The sequence below is a fragment of the Syngnathus floridae genome, chromosome 22 (genome assembly GCF_059516105.1).
Source record: "Syngnathus floridae isolate MCC-2025c chromosome 22, RoL_Sflo_1.0, whole genome shotgun sequence".
Lineage (NCBI taxonomy): Eukaryota > Metazoa > Chordata > Actinopteri > Syngnathiformes > Syngnathidae > Syngnathus > Syngnathus floridae.
The window spans coordinates 3,382,346-3,396,367 of NC_142434.1; the positions used below are offsets into that span (position 1 = coordinate 3,382,346).

At 48.7% G+C, this 14,022-nt stretch overlaps 2 protein-coding genes across 3 annotated transcripts; both read left to right on the top strand.

Moving 5' to 3' along the window:
* The first annotated feature begins 148 nt into the window (after window positions 1-148).
* Window positions 149-4,017, top strand: LOC148379227 (sodium- and chloride-dependent GABA transporter 2-like). Its single transcript, XM_088367391.1, has 15 exons — window positions 149-179; window positions 248-436; window positions 856-990; window positions 1,116-1,256; window positions 1,314-1,401; window positions 1,474-1,606; window positions 1,669-1,803; window positions 2,213-2,316; window positions 2,392-2,516; window positions 2,584-2,696; window positions 2,761-2,898; window positions 2,967-3,069; window positions 3,135-3,235; window positions 3,304-3,474; window positions 3,550-4,017. The coding sequence occupies exons 1-15, from the start codon at window positions 173-175 to the stop codon at window positions 3,700-3,702; spliced, it is 1,836 nt and encodes a 611-aa protein (XP_088223517.1). The 5' UTR covers window positions 149-172; the 3' UTR covers window positions 3,703-4,017.
* Window positions 4,018-4,395: 378 nt separating this feature from the next.
* Window positions 4,396-13,968, top strand: usp15 (ubiquitin specific peptidase 15). Of its 2 annotated transcripts, XM_088367375.1 has the most exons (21): window positions 4,396-4,537; window positions 5,026-5,153; window positions 5,350-5,480; window positions 6,401-6,527; window positions 6,738-6,883; window positions 6,968-7,029; window positions 7,314-7,403; window positions 8,828-8,975; window positions 9,066-9,239; window positions 9,315-9,473; window positions 9,539-9,763; window positions 9,833-9,916; window positions 10,237-10,331; window positions 10,399-10,587; window positions 10,658-10,776; window positions 10,847-11,107; window positions 11,170-11,356; window positions 11,413-11,562; window positions 11,742-11,845; window positions 11,923-12,011; window positions 12,239-13,968. In XM_088367375.1, exons 1-21 carry the CDS (start codon window positions 4,449-4,451, stop codon window positions 12,569-12,571), a joined length of 3,090 nt encoding a protein of 1,029 aa, XP_088223501.1. In that variant the 5' UTR covers window positions 4,396-4,448; the 3' UTR covers window positions 12,572-13,968. The 2 variants fall into 2 exon arrangements, with proteins under 2 accessions (XP_088223501.1, XP_088223502.1); XM_088367376.1 differs by lacking the exon at window positions 7,314-7,403.
* The last annotated feature ends 54 nt before the right edge of the window (window positions 13,969-14,022 follow it).

A 14,022-nucleotide genomic window follows, 5' to 3' on the forward strand; every position in this document is an offset into this window, starting at 1 on the left:
ATGCACTTTGCCCTCAGGCGGGCGGACACATGACGGCAAAGACTGGAGGCTGGCCTAAGTTTAGCGCAGCCCCCGCCTCCTCACCCCCTCCCCCCTACTTTTGTCTTTAAATTCTAAATCTTGAGCATTTACTGGTAAACCACCTGTGGCACGCGTGAGGGATACACGGACAATGATGGGTAAGCTCGCTCGGTCATCACCGCTCACTTTTTGTGAAGAATAAAATCCCAACGTTTCTTATTTTTAGCTGACGCCGCCAAGGTGGCCCTCCGGAACGGCGCCGCCGTCCCCGCACGAGAACCCACCTCGGAGGTGAAGATGGAGGAAAGGGGCCAGTGGAGCAACAAGGTGGAATTCATCCTGTCCGTCGCCGGATCCATCATCGGGCTGGGGAACATGTGGCGCTTCCCGTACCTCTGCTATAAGAACGGAGGAGGTGAGGAATTCCAGTCAAAAAACTCCCCCCCCCCCCCCCCCCAATGTTTTGTTGTCTCTCAGAAAATACAAAACAAAGACTTGCTTGTTTTTAACCCCCGCTGTTTCGTTTAAATGTAAATGAGCTCCTGTCTTCTTCATCCTTTAAAGAGAGTATTTTCACCTCCTTTTTTTTCGAGGGGGTGTCTTGAAACAGCATGTGCTTTGCCTCGGCGGGGTGGCAAGGTCAAAGTTCAGGTTCTAGCCGGGTCACACAGCTGTTGTTGCTCCTCACTCGCAACAGCTGTCCCCGCAGAGAGGTGGAAATGTGAGCAAACATCTCAGGCCACCCACCCATAAGGGAAAGAAGACCCCTCCAGATTGACTTTCACCAAAAAGGAACCCCCAAATAAGTAAGCGTCTGCTTTCTCCATTTCTCAGGTGCCTTCCTCATCCCGTACCTCATCTTCCTTTTTGCCTGCGGAGTTCCCGTCTTCTTCCTGGAGACGGCCCTCGGCCAGTACACCAGCCAGGGAGGAGTGACGTGCTGGAGAAAAATCAGCCCCTTGTTTGAAGGTACAATCACTCCAAAAAAGGGATTGCAAAAGTCTACACACCCCTGGCAATTTTTTTAATATTAAATACAATTAAAAAAAATGGTCTCATTTACGTACATACTATTTTTTTTTAATGGTCTTCAGGTCTTGGCTATGGCACACAAGTGATAGTGACCCTGCTGAACTTCTACTACATCATCGTCCTGGCTTGGGGGATGTTCTACCTATCTTTCTCCTTCTCCTGGGATCTACCTTGGTCTTCCTGCAACAACTCATGGAACACAGGTAATAAAAAAATCAATTTGGATTAGTGCCCTCAGAATGACCTCATGACTTCTCCAGAAAACTGCGTGGAGTTCCAGAGGAGAAACACCTCCGTCAACCAAACCATCTTCCTCAATGCCACATCTCCGGTTATGGAGTTCTGGGAGTGAGTTCTCAAGTCGTGACGGGCGATCATGTTGCCATGTGACTCCTCTACACTGATTTTTGGTCTCGACAGGAGACGAGCGCTGAGGATCTCGCCCGGCATCGACCACATGGGCTCGCTTAACTGGGATCTGGTCCTGTGTCTGTTCATCGCCTGGGTCATGTGCTACTTCTGCATCTGGAAGGGGGTTAAATCCACAGGAAAAGTAGGTGGCAACCAAAAAAAGATATTTACAAATATGGAAACACAATCTTCTTGAATATTTAGGTGGTCTACTTCACTGCAACCTTCCCCTATCTGATGCTGATCGTGCTTCTGGTGAGAGGACTCACCCTACCTGGTGCAGGGATTGGGATTCAGTTTTACCTCTACCCTGATTTGGGACGTCTAGGAGACCCGCAGGTACCAAAATGCAACTTCCGGCACAAATACAACTGCTTCATGAAGCAATTCTGAAGCTTCATTCATATGATGCTAACTGGAACAGTATGACCTTCCCACTCCAAAATCCCCAATGAAAGCCTTTTTTGGTGTTATGCCCCCTGCTGGTGAGGTTGCAGCAGATGCAGGTTCCCCATGGTTCTCTGCTGTGGGAGCCTGCTGGGTCCATCTGCGCTGTAAACTGGGACTGTAAACAGGAGAGCAAGTCCATTGTTGTGGTTGGGGCCGGTTTTGAAACCATGTTTTGGTTTCTGAAAACTTGGTTTAATAATTACCCCAGTTATTACTTCTGCAATCGTCAATGATTGTCCCTGGTGCATGTCATGCACTTTTTCATAACTTGCCTTTTATTGTTTTTGTTTTTTTTAAGGTATGGATGGATGCTGGGACCCAAATCTTTTTTTCCTATGCTATCTGCTTAGGCTCTTTGACAGCACTAGGCAGCTATAATAAATATAATAACAACTGCTACAGGTAGGATCGGATTTTTCCCCCTTGTGCGTATTAATTTTGCACAAAAAAATTGTAAATAAATCGTCTGTATTTCAGGGATTGCCTGGCGTTGTGCTTTCTGAACAGCGGCACCAGTTTTGTGGCCGGATTTGCCATCTTTTCCATTTTGGGCTTCATGTCTTACGAGCAGAACGTTCCCATCTCGGAGGTGGCGGAATCCGGTGAGGCTGGACGGCAATACGGGGAATTTTTCTAGCTAATGTAATTTAAAATGGAATCTGTCGGCAGGTCCTGGTTTAGCTTTCATTGCTTACCCACGCGCCGTGACCATGATGCCCTTCTCCCCCCTTTGGGCCGCCCTCTTCTTCATCATGATTGTTTTTCTTGGGCTGGACAGTCAGGTGAGGATTATTCCATGCTGCTGTGTCAATCGTGATGATTCAAGCGATACTTTTTATTCGAAAGTTTGTATGCGTGGAAAGCCTCGTGACCGCCATCGTCGACATGTACCCCGCCACCTTCCGCCGGAAAAACCGCCGGGAGCTCTTCCTCCTCCTTGTGGTCTTCCTCTCCTTCCTGGTGGGGCTTATCATGCTCATGGAGGTAGGCTGGGGGATGCAGCTCGGGGAGCTTCAGAGTGTTGGAGTCAATTTTATTTTTTTATTTTTCAGGGTGGCATGTACGTCTTCCAGCTTTTTGATTACTACGCCGCGAGCGGCATGTGTCTTCTCTTCATGGGCCTCTTTGAGACTGTCTGCATTGCATGGGTCTACGGTAAGACGCCATCAAACAGATTTTTAATTTTATTAAAAGCTAAAACAAATATGGGGACCCTCCAGGTGCTGATCGCTTTTATGACAACATTGAAGACATGATTGGCTACCGTCCAGGACCTTACATCAAGTACTGCTGGATGTTCTTCACCCCGGCCACGTGTATTGTGAGTTATGACATTTTTTTACAAGAAATGATTATCATGCCTAACTTTTAGTTTGATTGTCTCCCCAGGGTACTTTTGCCTTCTCCCTCATTAAATACACACCTTTAAAATACAACAACGAGTATGTGTATCCGTGGTGGGGCTACGTGATTGGCTGGCTGCTTGCTCTCTCCTCCATGGTCTGCATCCCCTTGTGGATGGCCTATAAGATCAGCACCACTCAGGGAACGTTCAGAGAGGTAATGCCAATTTCTTTCATAATTTATTTCAAATATTTATAGTGCACGTCGTGGACTTTTTGTGCCTTCTTAAAGCGCATCCGGCTGCTCATCACACCATCTGAGGACTTGCCCAAAACCAAGAGAGAGCAAGAGAGGTTGCTGGCCATTTTTGCCCCTGAGGAAGACACTGGTAGGAATAAAAATAACTACCATCCTGTGTCGGCGGAGCAAGATTCAAATTTATGAGCTACGCAGGTGGATTTTGGTTCAATTTTAAGAGCTGAATAGAATTAAAGACATATAAATCATTAATAGCTTGCTTGTGGATGCAGCCGACTCTTAATTCCAATTACTGTGCATAGCCCCAAAGCCCTGTTTGTATTATAATATATCATCTTAAGTGATTTGTATTTCTAAGTTTTATTTTGCAATGTCAACAAGATTTCTGTGCTCACTGTTGTAGAACTAATGTCACTGTAGTCTTTTATTTTATACTGTAACAAATTGTCTGTACAAAGGAAATTCGAAGTCTCTTTTTAAATAAAATCCTCGGTGGATGTATCTATTGTCTGCTTTAATAATAATTGTACGCATTAACTGCTATGTTGTCCATATGTAAAAAAGGATTTTTGTCATAAGATAAGGTGAAAAAAATATATATATCAAAGATTGTGAGTTGACATTTGCAGGTGACGTATTAAGAAAGGTGGTTCTTTATTATTTCTTTAAGAATTTATTTTCTATGTATATAAAATAAACATAAAATGACTCGTGGGTAAGTACATTACAAAATAAAAACACTTGTCATCTTTTTAAAAAAGAACTGACACAACCTAAATATGACGTATGCGCTCCATTTGAAAACATGCCGTTACTCCATCCTGATTGGCTCCAAACACTGACGTCAAACCCTTTCCATGCGCAACGTGCGTCTGAAACGCCTCCACTGCTTTTTTCTCCCCCATCATGCACCGCGGCATGACTGAGGAAAGATGGCGGAAGGAGGAGCGGCCGATCTGGAAACCCAGAGAGGAGAGGTCGCGGCACTGATGAAAACACAACTTAAAAAGGGCGACACTTGGTAAGAGTCGACTGGGTGGCATTTTTAAAGCGGTGCGTGGGCGCCGCCGGCTTCAGCCGCGACTGTCGACTTCGCCGAGGCGGAGTAAAGTGGCGACTACAGCACCGTGTTGACAGTTAGCTTGGAATTAGCTGTCAGCTTCATGTGTCTCAGCTATCCTGCGTTGAGGCATTCTCGAATTACTATCCCAGCCCCTCCTCATTTATTCCGGCACTTTTTTTAATTCATGACATATCTACAGGACACCTCGTATATTGACTTAGCTATGGTTAAGCTAATTGCTAATTCCGAACCTGTCAGTGGGTTCGTCCGTTGACTTGTTAAGGGCGGAGTCGGAAAAAGAAGCACCTGTCAAAATCACAGAGCCAGCTGGACACACTTTAAGCAACCCGAACTCGGTTCGACCATCAAAACTCACGTTTGGCTATTAAAAGTTAGTAGATTACATTTGTAAATACCATCAGTGACTTTTTTTGTCATCGTTGCAGGTACCTCGTAGACAGTCACTGGTTCAAACAGTGGAAGAAATATGTTGGATTTGATAGTTGGGATAAATATCAAATGGGGGACCAGAACGTCTACCCTGGACCAGTTGACAACGCTGGTCTTCTCCGAGGTAAGACCTCCTGACACGTTCTGGCAACAAATAGCACAGAAGAGCACAAACAGCATTGTTGGACTGTCTCTTTTTTTTTTTTTCATGGAATTCTCCGCGGCATACCTTCGTTGTGTTTTGTTGCCATTGTCAGGTCGCTTTGTGTGTGCCGCTCTGCGTTGTGGTCCACCCTCTCATCTCCTTTCTTTACTTTCAGATCGGGATGTCCTGGCCATCAAGGAGCACCTTATCGATGAGCTGGACTACATCTTGGTTCCTACGGAGGGCTGGAATAAGTTGGTCAGCTGGTACGGGCTGACGGAGGGTCAGGAGCCAATTGCACGTAAGGTATGACTTGACGAGAGCATATCTGATAAAAAAAAAAAAAAAAAAAGTTGTCAATATTTTTAGGATTAGTTTTATTTTAACACAAGTGTTCTTTTTTTTTGCTATTGTCAGATGTCACCTGCACGTTTGGCTAGTCATGCTATCATGGCTGCCAATGGTGTTGCCCCCCCCCCCCTCAGGGTCCTGGTCCTCCCTCCCTCCCTGGTCCATTGACCCTCCCATTTTACCATATATGCGCTGGGGCGTATCGGGTGGCGGCAGGGTTTCTATTTTCAGGCAAGGTTCTGTATGAGTGAAAAGCGACATGGAGCAGGCTACGAGGCACAACATGAAGGAGGTTCATCGTGCTTTTTGTTGATCTCGCACGTGTTCCGTGGCGATCCCACTTTCTGTGTTTCGAAAGGGGGTTGGTGTCACACACCGAGGACTCCGGTCACGACATGGGTGCTCTTTCTTTTCGCTGGCACCGGCCGCGTGATTGTCCTTGTTTTATTTGAAGCCCAGCGAGGCCCACTGAGGTCACCGGATTAAAAGTTTTTGGCTCGGCGGTGATTTGAGAAATTCTTCTCGGCGGTAATTTTTCCCTGCTAGCTTTCAGATGTGTCGAGATTTGCAACGAGCGTGGAGACTCGGGGCGGTGATTCTGAGCTGGCGGGATTCTACCCGACATATGTTCAATCGGTCCTTTGGGAATATGAATTCAAGAGCGAGCGTGTCGGAGTCGTGCGGTGTTGAAATAAATAGGCTCGGAGCCCTCAGCTGTTTCCACAAGGTGCTGCTAATTTGGGCCTTCCACTCTTGACCGCAGCTTCTGTCAGACGAGTTGGCGGCCACCACACAAACTCACCTAAATGAAACGGTTTAGCGTTAGCCGCTAGTTTTGTCAACGCAAAGGAGTGACGTCCTCGTGTCCTTCCTAGGTGGTGGAGCAGGGTATGTTTGTGAAGCACTACAAGGTGGAGGTCTACCTGACCGAGCTGAAGCTCTGCGAGGACGGCAACATGGACAACGTGATCACCAGGCGCTTCAGCAAAGCCGACACCATCGGTGAGTCGCCCGCTTAAAAGTCGCTTTGCTGAAGATGACAGACAGGATAATTAAATGCTCCTCCACTAGATGGCAGAAGCTTGACATTTTTGTTTCTTGTGCCGTGTCCAATTTGAGTGATTGTTGGTAAACACTAAACTGATGCAAAGAGTGGCTGATTTATTTATTTGATTTATTTGATTTATTTATGTGCTTTTTTTCCTATCCCAGACGTCATCGAGAAGGAGATGCGAAAGCTCTTCAGCATCCCCGATGAGAAGGAAACCAGACTATGGAACCGCTACATGAGCAACACCTTTGAACCTCTCAACAAACCCGACAGCACCATCCAAGACGCCGGCCTCTATCAAGGGCAGGTAGTGACGTTTTATTTTGCAGCTTTTGGCTCCGCCCCCTTTCTTTACACCTCACCATTTTCTCTTCCAATGTCTCTCTTTTAGGTTCTCGTAATCGAGCAGAAGAACGAAGACGGCTCGTGGCCTCGAGGCTCCGACACAGCCAAGTGAGCGCAGTCCCGGCTTCTTTTTTTTTTTTTTAACCTTGTGGACCCAAAAAAAAAGTTTCCTCACAGAAAGTGAAAATAGTTTGAGATTTGAGTTTACACCAAGACATGACAGAATCCAAATTGGATGATCATTTAGCCCTCCTAGCATGTCTTTCTCATTTGCTCAATTTATCATTGCCGACACATTCCCACTTTGCTTTTTTTTATTTTCCTCACACCTTTTCTGTAGCTCTCCCCCTCCTCTCCGCTAACTCATGATCTATTCTTTATCTTTTTTGAAGGTCATCCGGTGCTTCCAATCTCTCCGCTTTGCCAAAGATCTCGCCTTCATCTCTCACAAACAATCATAACAGCAGCTTCAACAGCAGGAAGTAAGACGTAGTAGTAGAAGGGGGAGGGGGGGCACAGAGACGGAGCCCAGTGTCGGTTTACGGCGTCCAAATCGTCTCTTGCTTTCGATTCGGGGCGTACGTAGAGAAAATTGCCAAGGGTGCAGTTTCAATCGTTGGAGGTGACAGCGAGGAAAAAAATGTGATTGATTTTTTTTGGGTGACAGCAGCGCTAGGCCGCTAGCGGAGCCTCGGGTCATCTTAGTCAGCAATTTTATCCGGCAGTGGATGAGTTCAGGTAAAAGTGGGGCTTTGACGCGCTTCTAGGCGTCAATGGTAGTGAACTTATCTTGCAAGGTAAAATCGACTCATTAAAAAAAGCAGAAATGTGAATTGACTGCTTTTACGGTTCATAAATGATATTTTTATGAATTCTATTTTGAATCCACGAAGACGTTGGACCGCATGTTGACATCCCACAGCCACGCGTCATCTTTTCTCGGCTGCTGAGTTTGTGGCAGAAGCTCCTTCGTTTAAATTATGCATGCGGCCTCTTTTTTTTTTTTTGTCGTCTTTTGGGTGGCGACGCACGCTAGCAGTCTGTCATTTCGAGCTCATTCCCATGCGCACCTTCTCGCAAGGCAAGTGACCTTCACGAGTCGTCCTCTTCGTCGACTTTCTTCTTCACAAGTATCTGTCATAAAAAAAAAAAAAGCACTTCTTCCGAGATTGTTTATCGTCCTGGCTCTCGTTTTAGAGCTGCCAAAGTGCGGCTTTGACCCAGGAGGCGTGGACATGACGATGGCGATGTAAGAACATGCATCAACGTACATTTACAAGCTGGTGAATACTGCAGCCTCAGCTGGATGCAGTCGATTGCCCCCCCCCCCCCCCCCTCCCCTCCCCCAGTCCCGTCTGCCCCTCCTCTACTCACTCCCCCTCTCTTTCTCTCTTCCTCTGTGCACCTCGAGCTTTGGTAGCGGCACTCTTGAGCATCCTTGCTATAAATATCCGCTGGTAGGAGAGCGGCAGCAGGAGGCGCCGGAGATCGGATCACGGGACGGCCGATGAGAACAAAGTAGTTTTGGAAATGTTTTAGTTGTCGGGAGTCTCCATGGAGAGGATGGAGCCGCGCTTGGACGATGCCGGAAGCGAGCGGCTTTGCGTTTTGTAGAGCCATGTGGGCCGGGGGTGGGGCGGAGATGTCATGCTACTGTGTTGCTGGTGGTGCCTGAGGTCTGAAACGGTAGAGCTGGACAGCAGGCGGGTGGAGCCCATCACAGCCCTCGACCGCTGGGAGCCCCAAACCGCCAAAGCCGTCCCGCGGAGCTCTCAGAGGTCCGCTCGCTGCAGGCCTTTTTATTTTTCCGACTTCCCCCTCCAAAAACATCACTCCACCACTTTGCTGTTTTCCCCGTCAATTGATTTGCTCCTCACCTCGGGACGTTTTGACTTGTTTATTGCAGCGTGAAGAATTCAACCTTCAGCCTGCCTTCCTACCACAGCTACAGCAACAGCTACGACTACTCGGAGCAGAGTCGGCAAAGCGAGCACGCCGGCCTGTGCGGGCTCTCCAACCTCGGCAACACTTGCTTCATGAACTCCGCCGTCCAGGTAAGAGGACCCCGCGCTCGGAGATGTAAATGAAACCACGTCCGCCGTGACATTCTCATTGTCCTCTGCTCGCTCTGGTGTCCCTCTCAGTGTTTAAGTAATATCCCTCCCCTGACGGACTACTTCCTCAAAGACAAGTACACGAGCGAGCTGAACGAGGACAACCCGCTGGGCATGAAGGGAGAGATCGCCCGAGCCTACGCCGAGCTGATCAAGCAACTGTGGTCGTGCAAATTCAGCTACGTGACCCCGAGGCCTTTCAAGGTTCTTCACGAGTAGCACACCTGGTTTTTTTGGGTGGCGTGACCTGACCTTGATTTTCCTTGAATCTCCTTCCAGACCCAAGTGGGCCGCTTCGCCCCTCAATTCTCAGGCTACCAGCAGCAGGACTCTCACGAGCTGCTGGCTTTTTTCCTGGACGGCCTTCACGAGGACTTGAACCGGATCAGGAAGAAGCCGTACATACAGCTCAAGGATGCTAACGGACGGCCCGATAAGGTGGGGGCGGGGCCACGCTCGGCGCCATCTCAACTCTACGTGTGTTAAAACGTTTTCCTCGCAAGGTGGTGGCCGAGGAAGCTTGGGAGAACCATATCAAGAGGAACGACTCCATCATCGTGGACATCTTTCACGGCCTTTTTAAGTCCACGTTGGTGTGTCCTGTGTGCGCCAAGGTCTCTGTGACCTTTGACCCTTTCTGTTACTTGACGCTGCCTCTTCCCATGAAGAAAGAGCGCACCCTGGAGGTGTATCTCGTCCGACTGGATCCTCTGGCCAAGCCCACACAGGTACCGCAAGTCTTCTACATCTTCTCGTCATGGTCTTTCACACTTAATTTTTATTTTATTTTTTCTCAGTACAAACTAACCGTGCCAAAGGTGGGCTACATCTCCGACCTGTGTACCTCGCTCTCCGCTTTGTCGGGGGTTCCTGCTGAGAAGGTACGGACGGGCATTCCAATGTCGAAAAAAAAAAAAGCTCTTAAGAGCTGCCACATTAAAACGCCGACCTGCGGCCATTTAATCATTTTAAGTGTCCTTGATCACACACGAGTCAGTCTTACGTCGGGCGACGTTTCGTCCTTTTTGTCATTGCGCCGGAAAAATGCTCTCAGACCTCTGCCAAGGATGAAGCATCCGAATTTGGCAGCAAATTGCAAACCACTCTTTTGTCCCTCGTCATCTTGCAAAGTTATCAAAAAAAATAAAATGAAAGTCTTGGATCTGCACCAATGTGACCCCCCCCCCCCCTCCCCTGACAGATGATCGTGACGGACATCTACAGCCACCGTTTCCACCGGATCTTCGCCACCAACGACAACCTCAGCAGCATCATGGAGAGAGACGATATCTACGTGTGAGTGGCGGCGGGGCAAAGTCTCGAAAAGCCGTGAAGTCTACTAACCGCACGAACGCCTCCGTAGGTTTGAGCTGGCCGTGAACCGAGTGGAGGACACGGACCACGTGGTGATTCCGGTGCACCTGCGGGAAAAATACAAACAGTCGGGGTACAACCAGACGAGCACGCCGCTGTTCGGCCAGCCTTTCCTCATCGCCGTGCCGAGGACGCTGAATGAAGACAAACTCTACAACATGCTGCTGCTCCGTCTTTGGTGGGTTTCATGTCGCTGCTTATCTCCAAGGGAAGCGAGTTTGTCATGCTTCTGTGTCTCGTTCTTGCAGCCGCTTTGTGAGGTCCACCGTAGCGGAAGACGAGGACGCCCGGGACGAGACCCAGTCGATTAAAGTGCACGCGGTCAACGGAAACGCGACCAATGGCGTGTTGGAGGAGGGGTCGCCGAGTGAGTCCGTCACGGAAACATTTTTTTTTCTGACAGTTCCATTTAAAAAAAAAAAAATGTCATACTTGAGGCGAGATGGAGACGGACGAGCAGGACGACGAGTCCAGCCAGGATCAGGAGCTGCCCTCCGAGAACGACCACAGCCAATCCGAGGACTCGGTGGGCGGGGATAACGAGCTGGAGAACGGCTTGGTCATCCCGCAGAACTCCACCAAAGGCCAGCAGAGCAGCGGGCACGGCAAAAAGAGACTTTTCACATTCCAGCTCAATAACATGGGCAAGGAGGACACCAGGCAGATCCGCTTCGACGAGGGACACTTGCGGCTCAACGGTGGGGATCCATTTCACCGCCATCCGATTTCACGAATTCACTCATCCGTCGTTCTCTTCCAGACCGATCTTACCTCTCTTTGGATTGGGAACCCGAGATGAAGAAAAAGTACTTTGACGACACGGTCGTCGAGGACTTCGACAAGCACGAGAGCATGGAGTACAAGCCTCAGAAGAAGGCCTACTTTAAATTAAAAGACTGCATCGAATTGTTCACCACCAAGGAGAAGCTAGGAGCCGAGGACCCTTGGTAAGCTCCTCGCGTCTTCTCCTTGGCGCCGATATCCATTTGACGTTTCCATCCAGGTACTGTCCAAACTGCAAGCAGCACCAGCAGGCCACCAAGAAGCTGGACTTGTGGTCTCTACCTCCGGTGCTCGTGGTCCACCTGAAAAGATTCTCCTACAGTCGCTACATGAGGGATAAACTCGACTCGCTTGTCGACTTTCCGCTCAGGTACGCACGTGGTGGATTCATCTATCATCTCACCTGGCCGCCATCTTGGATGGTTGATTTTGGTGGATTCATCCATCATCTCACCTGGCCACCATCTTAGATGGTTGATTTTGGTTGATTCATCCATCATCTCACCTGGCCGCCATCTTAGATGGTTGATTTTTTTTTTTGACATGCAGTGATCTGGACATGTCGGAGTTCCTGATCAACCCCAACAGCGGGCCGTGTTGTTACGACCTCATCGCCGTGTCCAACCACTACGGCGGCATGGGCGGAGGCCACTGTGAGTCTTCCAAATTCCCGCGCTTTTGAACCATTTTGACTTTTAACGTGCCGTCATCTACTCCCCCCCCCTCACAGATACCGCTTACGCCAAGAACACCAACGACGGCAAGTGGTACAACTTCGACGACAGCAGCGTGTCGCCGGTCAGCGAGGATCAAATCGTGGTGAGTGCATCGTTTTAGAGCCATCCAAAAAAAAAGTTTTACTAGCGCCACCCAGTGGAGGTTCATCAACAAACCCCATATAGTCCAGTTAAACGATGTCGTGAAGTCCCATTTAAGCTGAGCGCAGTCAAATGGAGTGGAACGTTCCAGGCCCATCTTGTAGGGGAGGGGAGGGAGGGGGGGGGTCAAAGGTTCTATCCTCATGGCTCCACTGTGCTCACGTGCAGTCCAAAGCGGGCTACGTGCTCTTCTACCAGCGCCAGGATACCGTCAAAGGCACCGGCTACTTCGCTCTGGACCGGGAGAAAGAAGAGGAGGAGGACGACGGCGACGAGGAGGATGGGGAGGGTGGTGACGAAGAAGAAGATGGGGAGGAGGAGGAAGAAGTAGAGGACGATGAGGAGAACGAAGGCAGACGGAGCACGTCCTCGGCGCGGGGCGCGGCTTCTCCGGTCGCCGCGAGCGACGACCCCAACGAGAACCGGCGCGCTAAGAGCGACGGGTCGGAACGCGAGGACGAAGAGGAGCCCAGTCGAGATGTTACCATGAGCGCTAACTGATGAAGCAATGGAGATTGGGATCTTTCCATCCAAAGCCATATGGACACAGCATGGCAAGCCGGCACCATCAGGCCCACCCGGGCTCGCCAGGTTGGAGCCAAAGGGGGCGTGACCTTTTCACGGTACGCTGCGAATTCGGAGCCGTGGCTGAATCACTGTTTGCACACGCTGTTACATTTTTTTTTGTTTCAAAAGGAATCTGTGGCCGTCGCGTTTGGAGGTCAGAGCAGTTTGAGCGTTTTTTTATATATCTCTGAGAGAAATTTCTGCTTTTAAGTCTGGTCGCTTTGTACATATTTTAAACACCGAGGTGTTGTCATCCTGCGCTTGAAGCATTGTGGACTCGCACAATCACCAACCAGCCACTTCCTCCATTTGCCGGACAACTGCAGTCGTTCAGAGATGAATGTGACGTGACTTTTCTCTGAAAACTCCGCCCCCGACAGGAATCTGCCTTCATCCCCGCGGGCGTTGCTCATATCAAGTCTCCCCGCCCTTTATTTATTTTCTTTTGATTAAATTGCCAACCTTGCTCTTGCTGTGACCTTGTTTTCATGTCCAGCTATCTCTGGCGCCCTCTGTTGGCCATTTCGACACTCCCCTTATCTGCATCTTTGACAACCTTGAATCATAACGTGCCATCAATGCGAGAGGAACTTCAATCGCCTGCTATGCATTTTGCAGTGTTAGCGCCATCTTGTGTGTGTGCTCAGCCTTAACTTTTAAATCCCCCCCCCCTCCCCCCCACACTTTTTTGCATGGCCCCTTTAAACACACTTGAATGTCAACATCATTTAAAAAGGTCTTGACCACAAGTATTGCCTTTTCTTTTTCCAATTCTCACTCGGGCCATGTTAGTTCTTTATTTTTCTTTCCCCGGGTTGGTTGTCTCTCTCCAAGAGGGGTGACATGCTCCTGACCTTTTGGGTCAGGTTAAAAAAGGAAGGGAGGGGGAGGAGTTCAGCACCTCTGCTTGCCTTGCTTTTCGGACCCCCCCCCCCCCCCCCTCCCCTTCCGGAATGAGCGCGAACAAGACTGCTACGATAGATATACTGTAATGTACATAAGAGTTCACTCTGTGAGTGCACATTTGATAAAAGCTTATTTATTTATACGTAAGCATTTAATAACATTTAAAACTCTAGCAAGAGATGAAAGATTGGGAATGGAGATGATGAGGTGCTCTTGTCAGGGAGGGAATTCCTTTCTTCATTTCGAAATAAAAGGATGGCTCTGTTTGGGACTTTTTTTTTTTTTTTTTATAAAAGAAATAACTCCAGGCGTCCTTGCATGTTAAGGGGTTTCCAGGTTTGGCTGCACTTGAGTTCACTTGGGTTTACATTTGAAATGTGCATGTGTATTTATACACAGTCTTCAATAAAGTTGTATCAAGCTTCTTTATCTGTCCACCTGACTTTGGCAAAAAATTTGGTAAAAGAAAATATAAATCA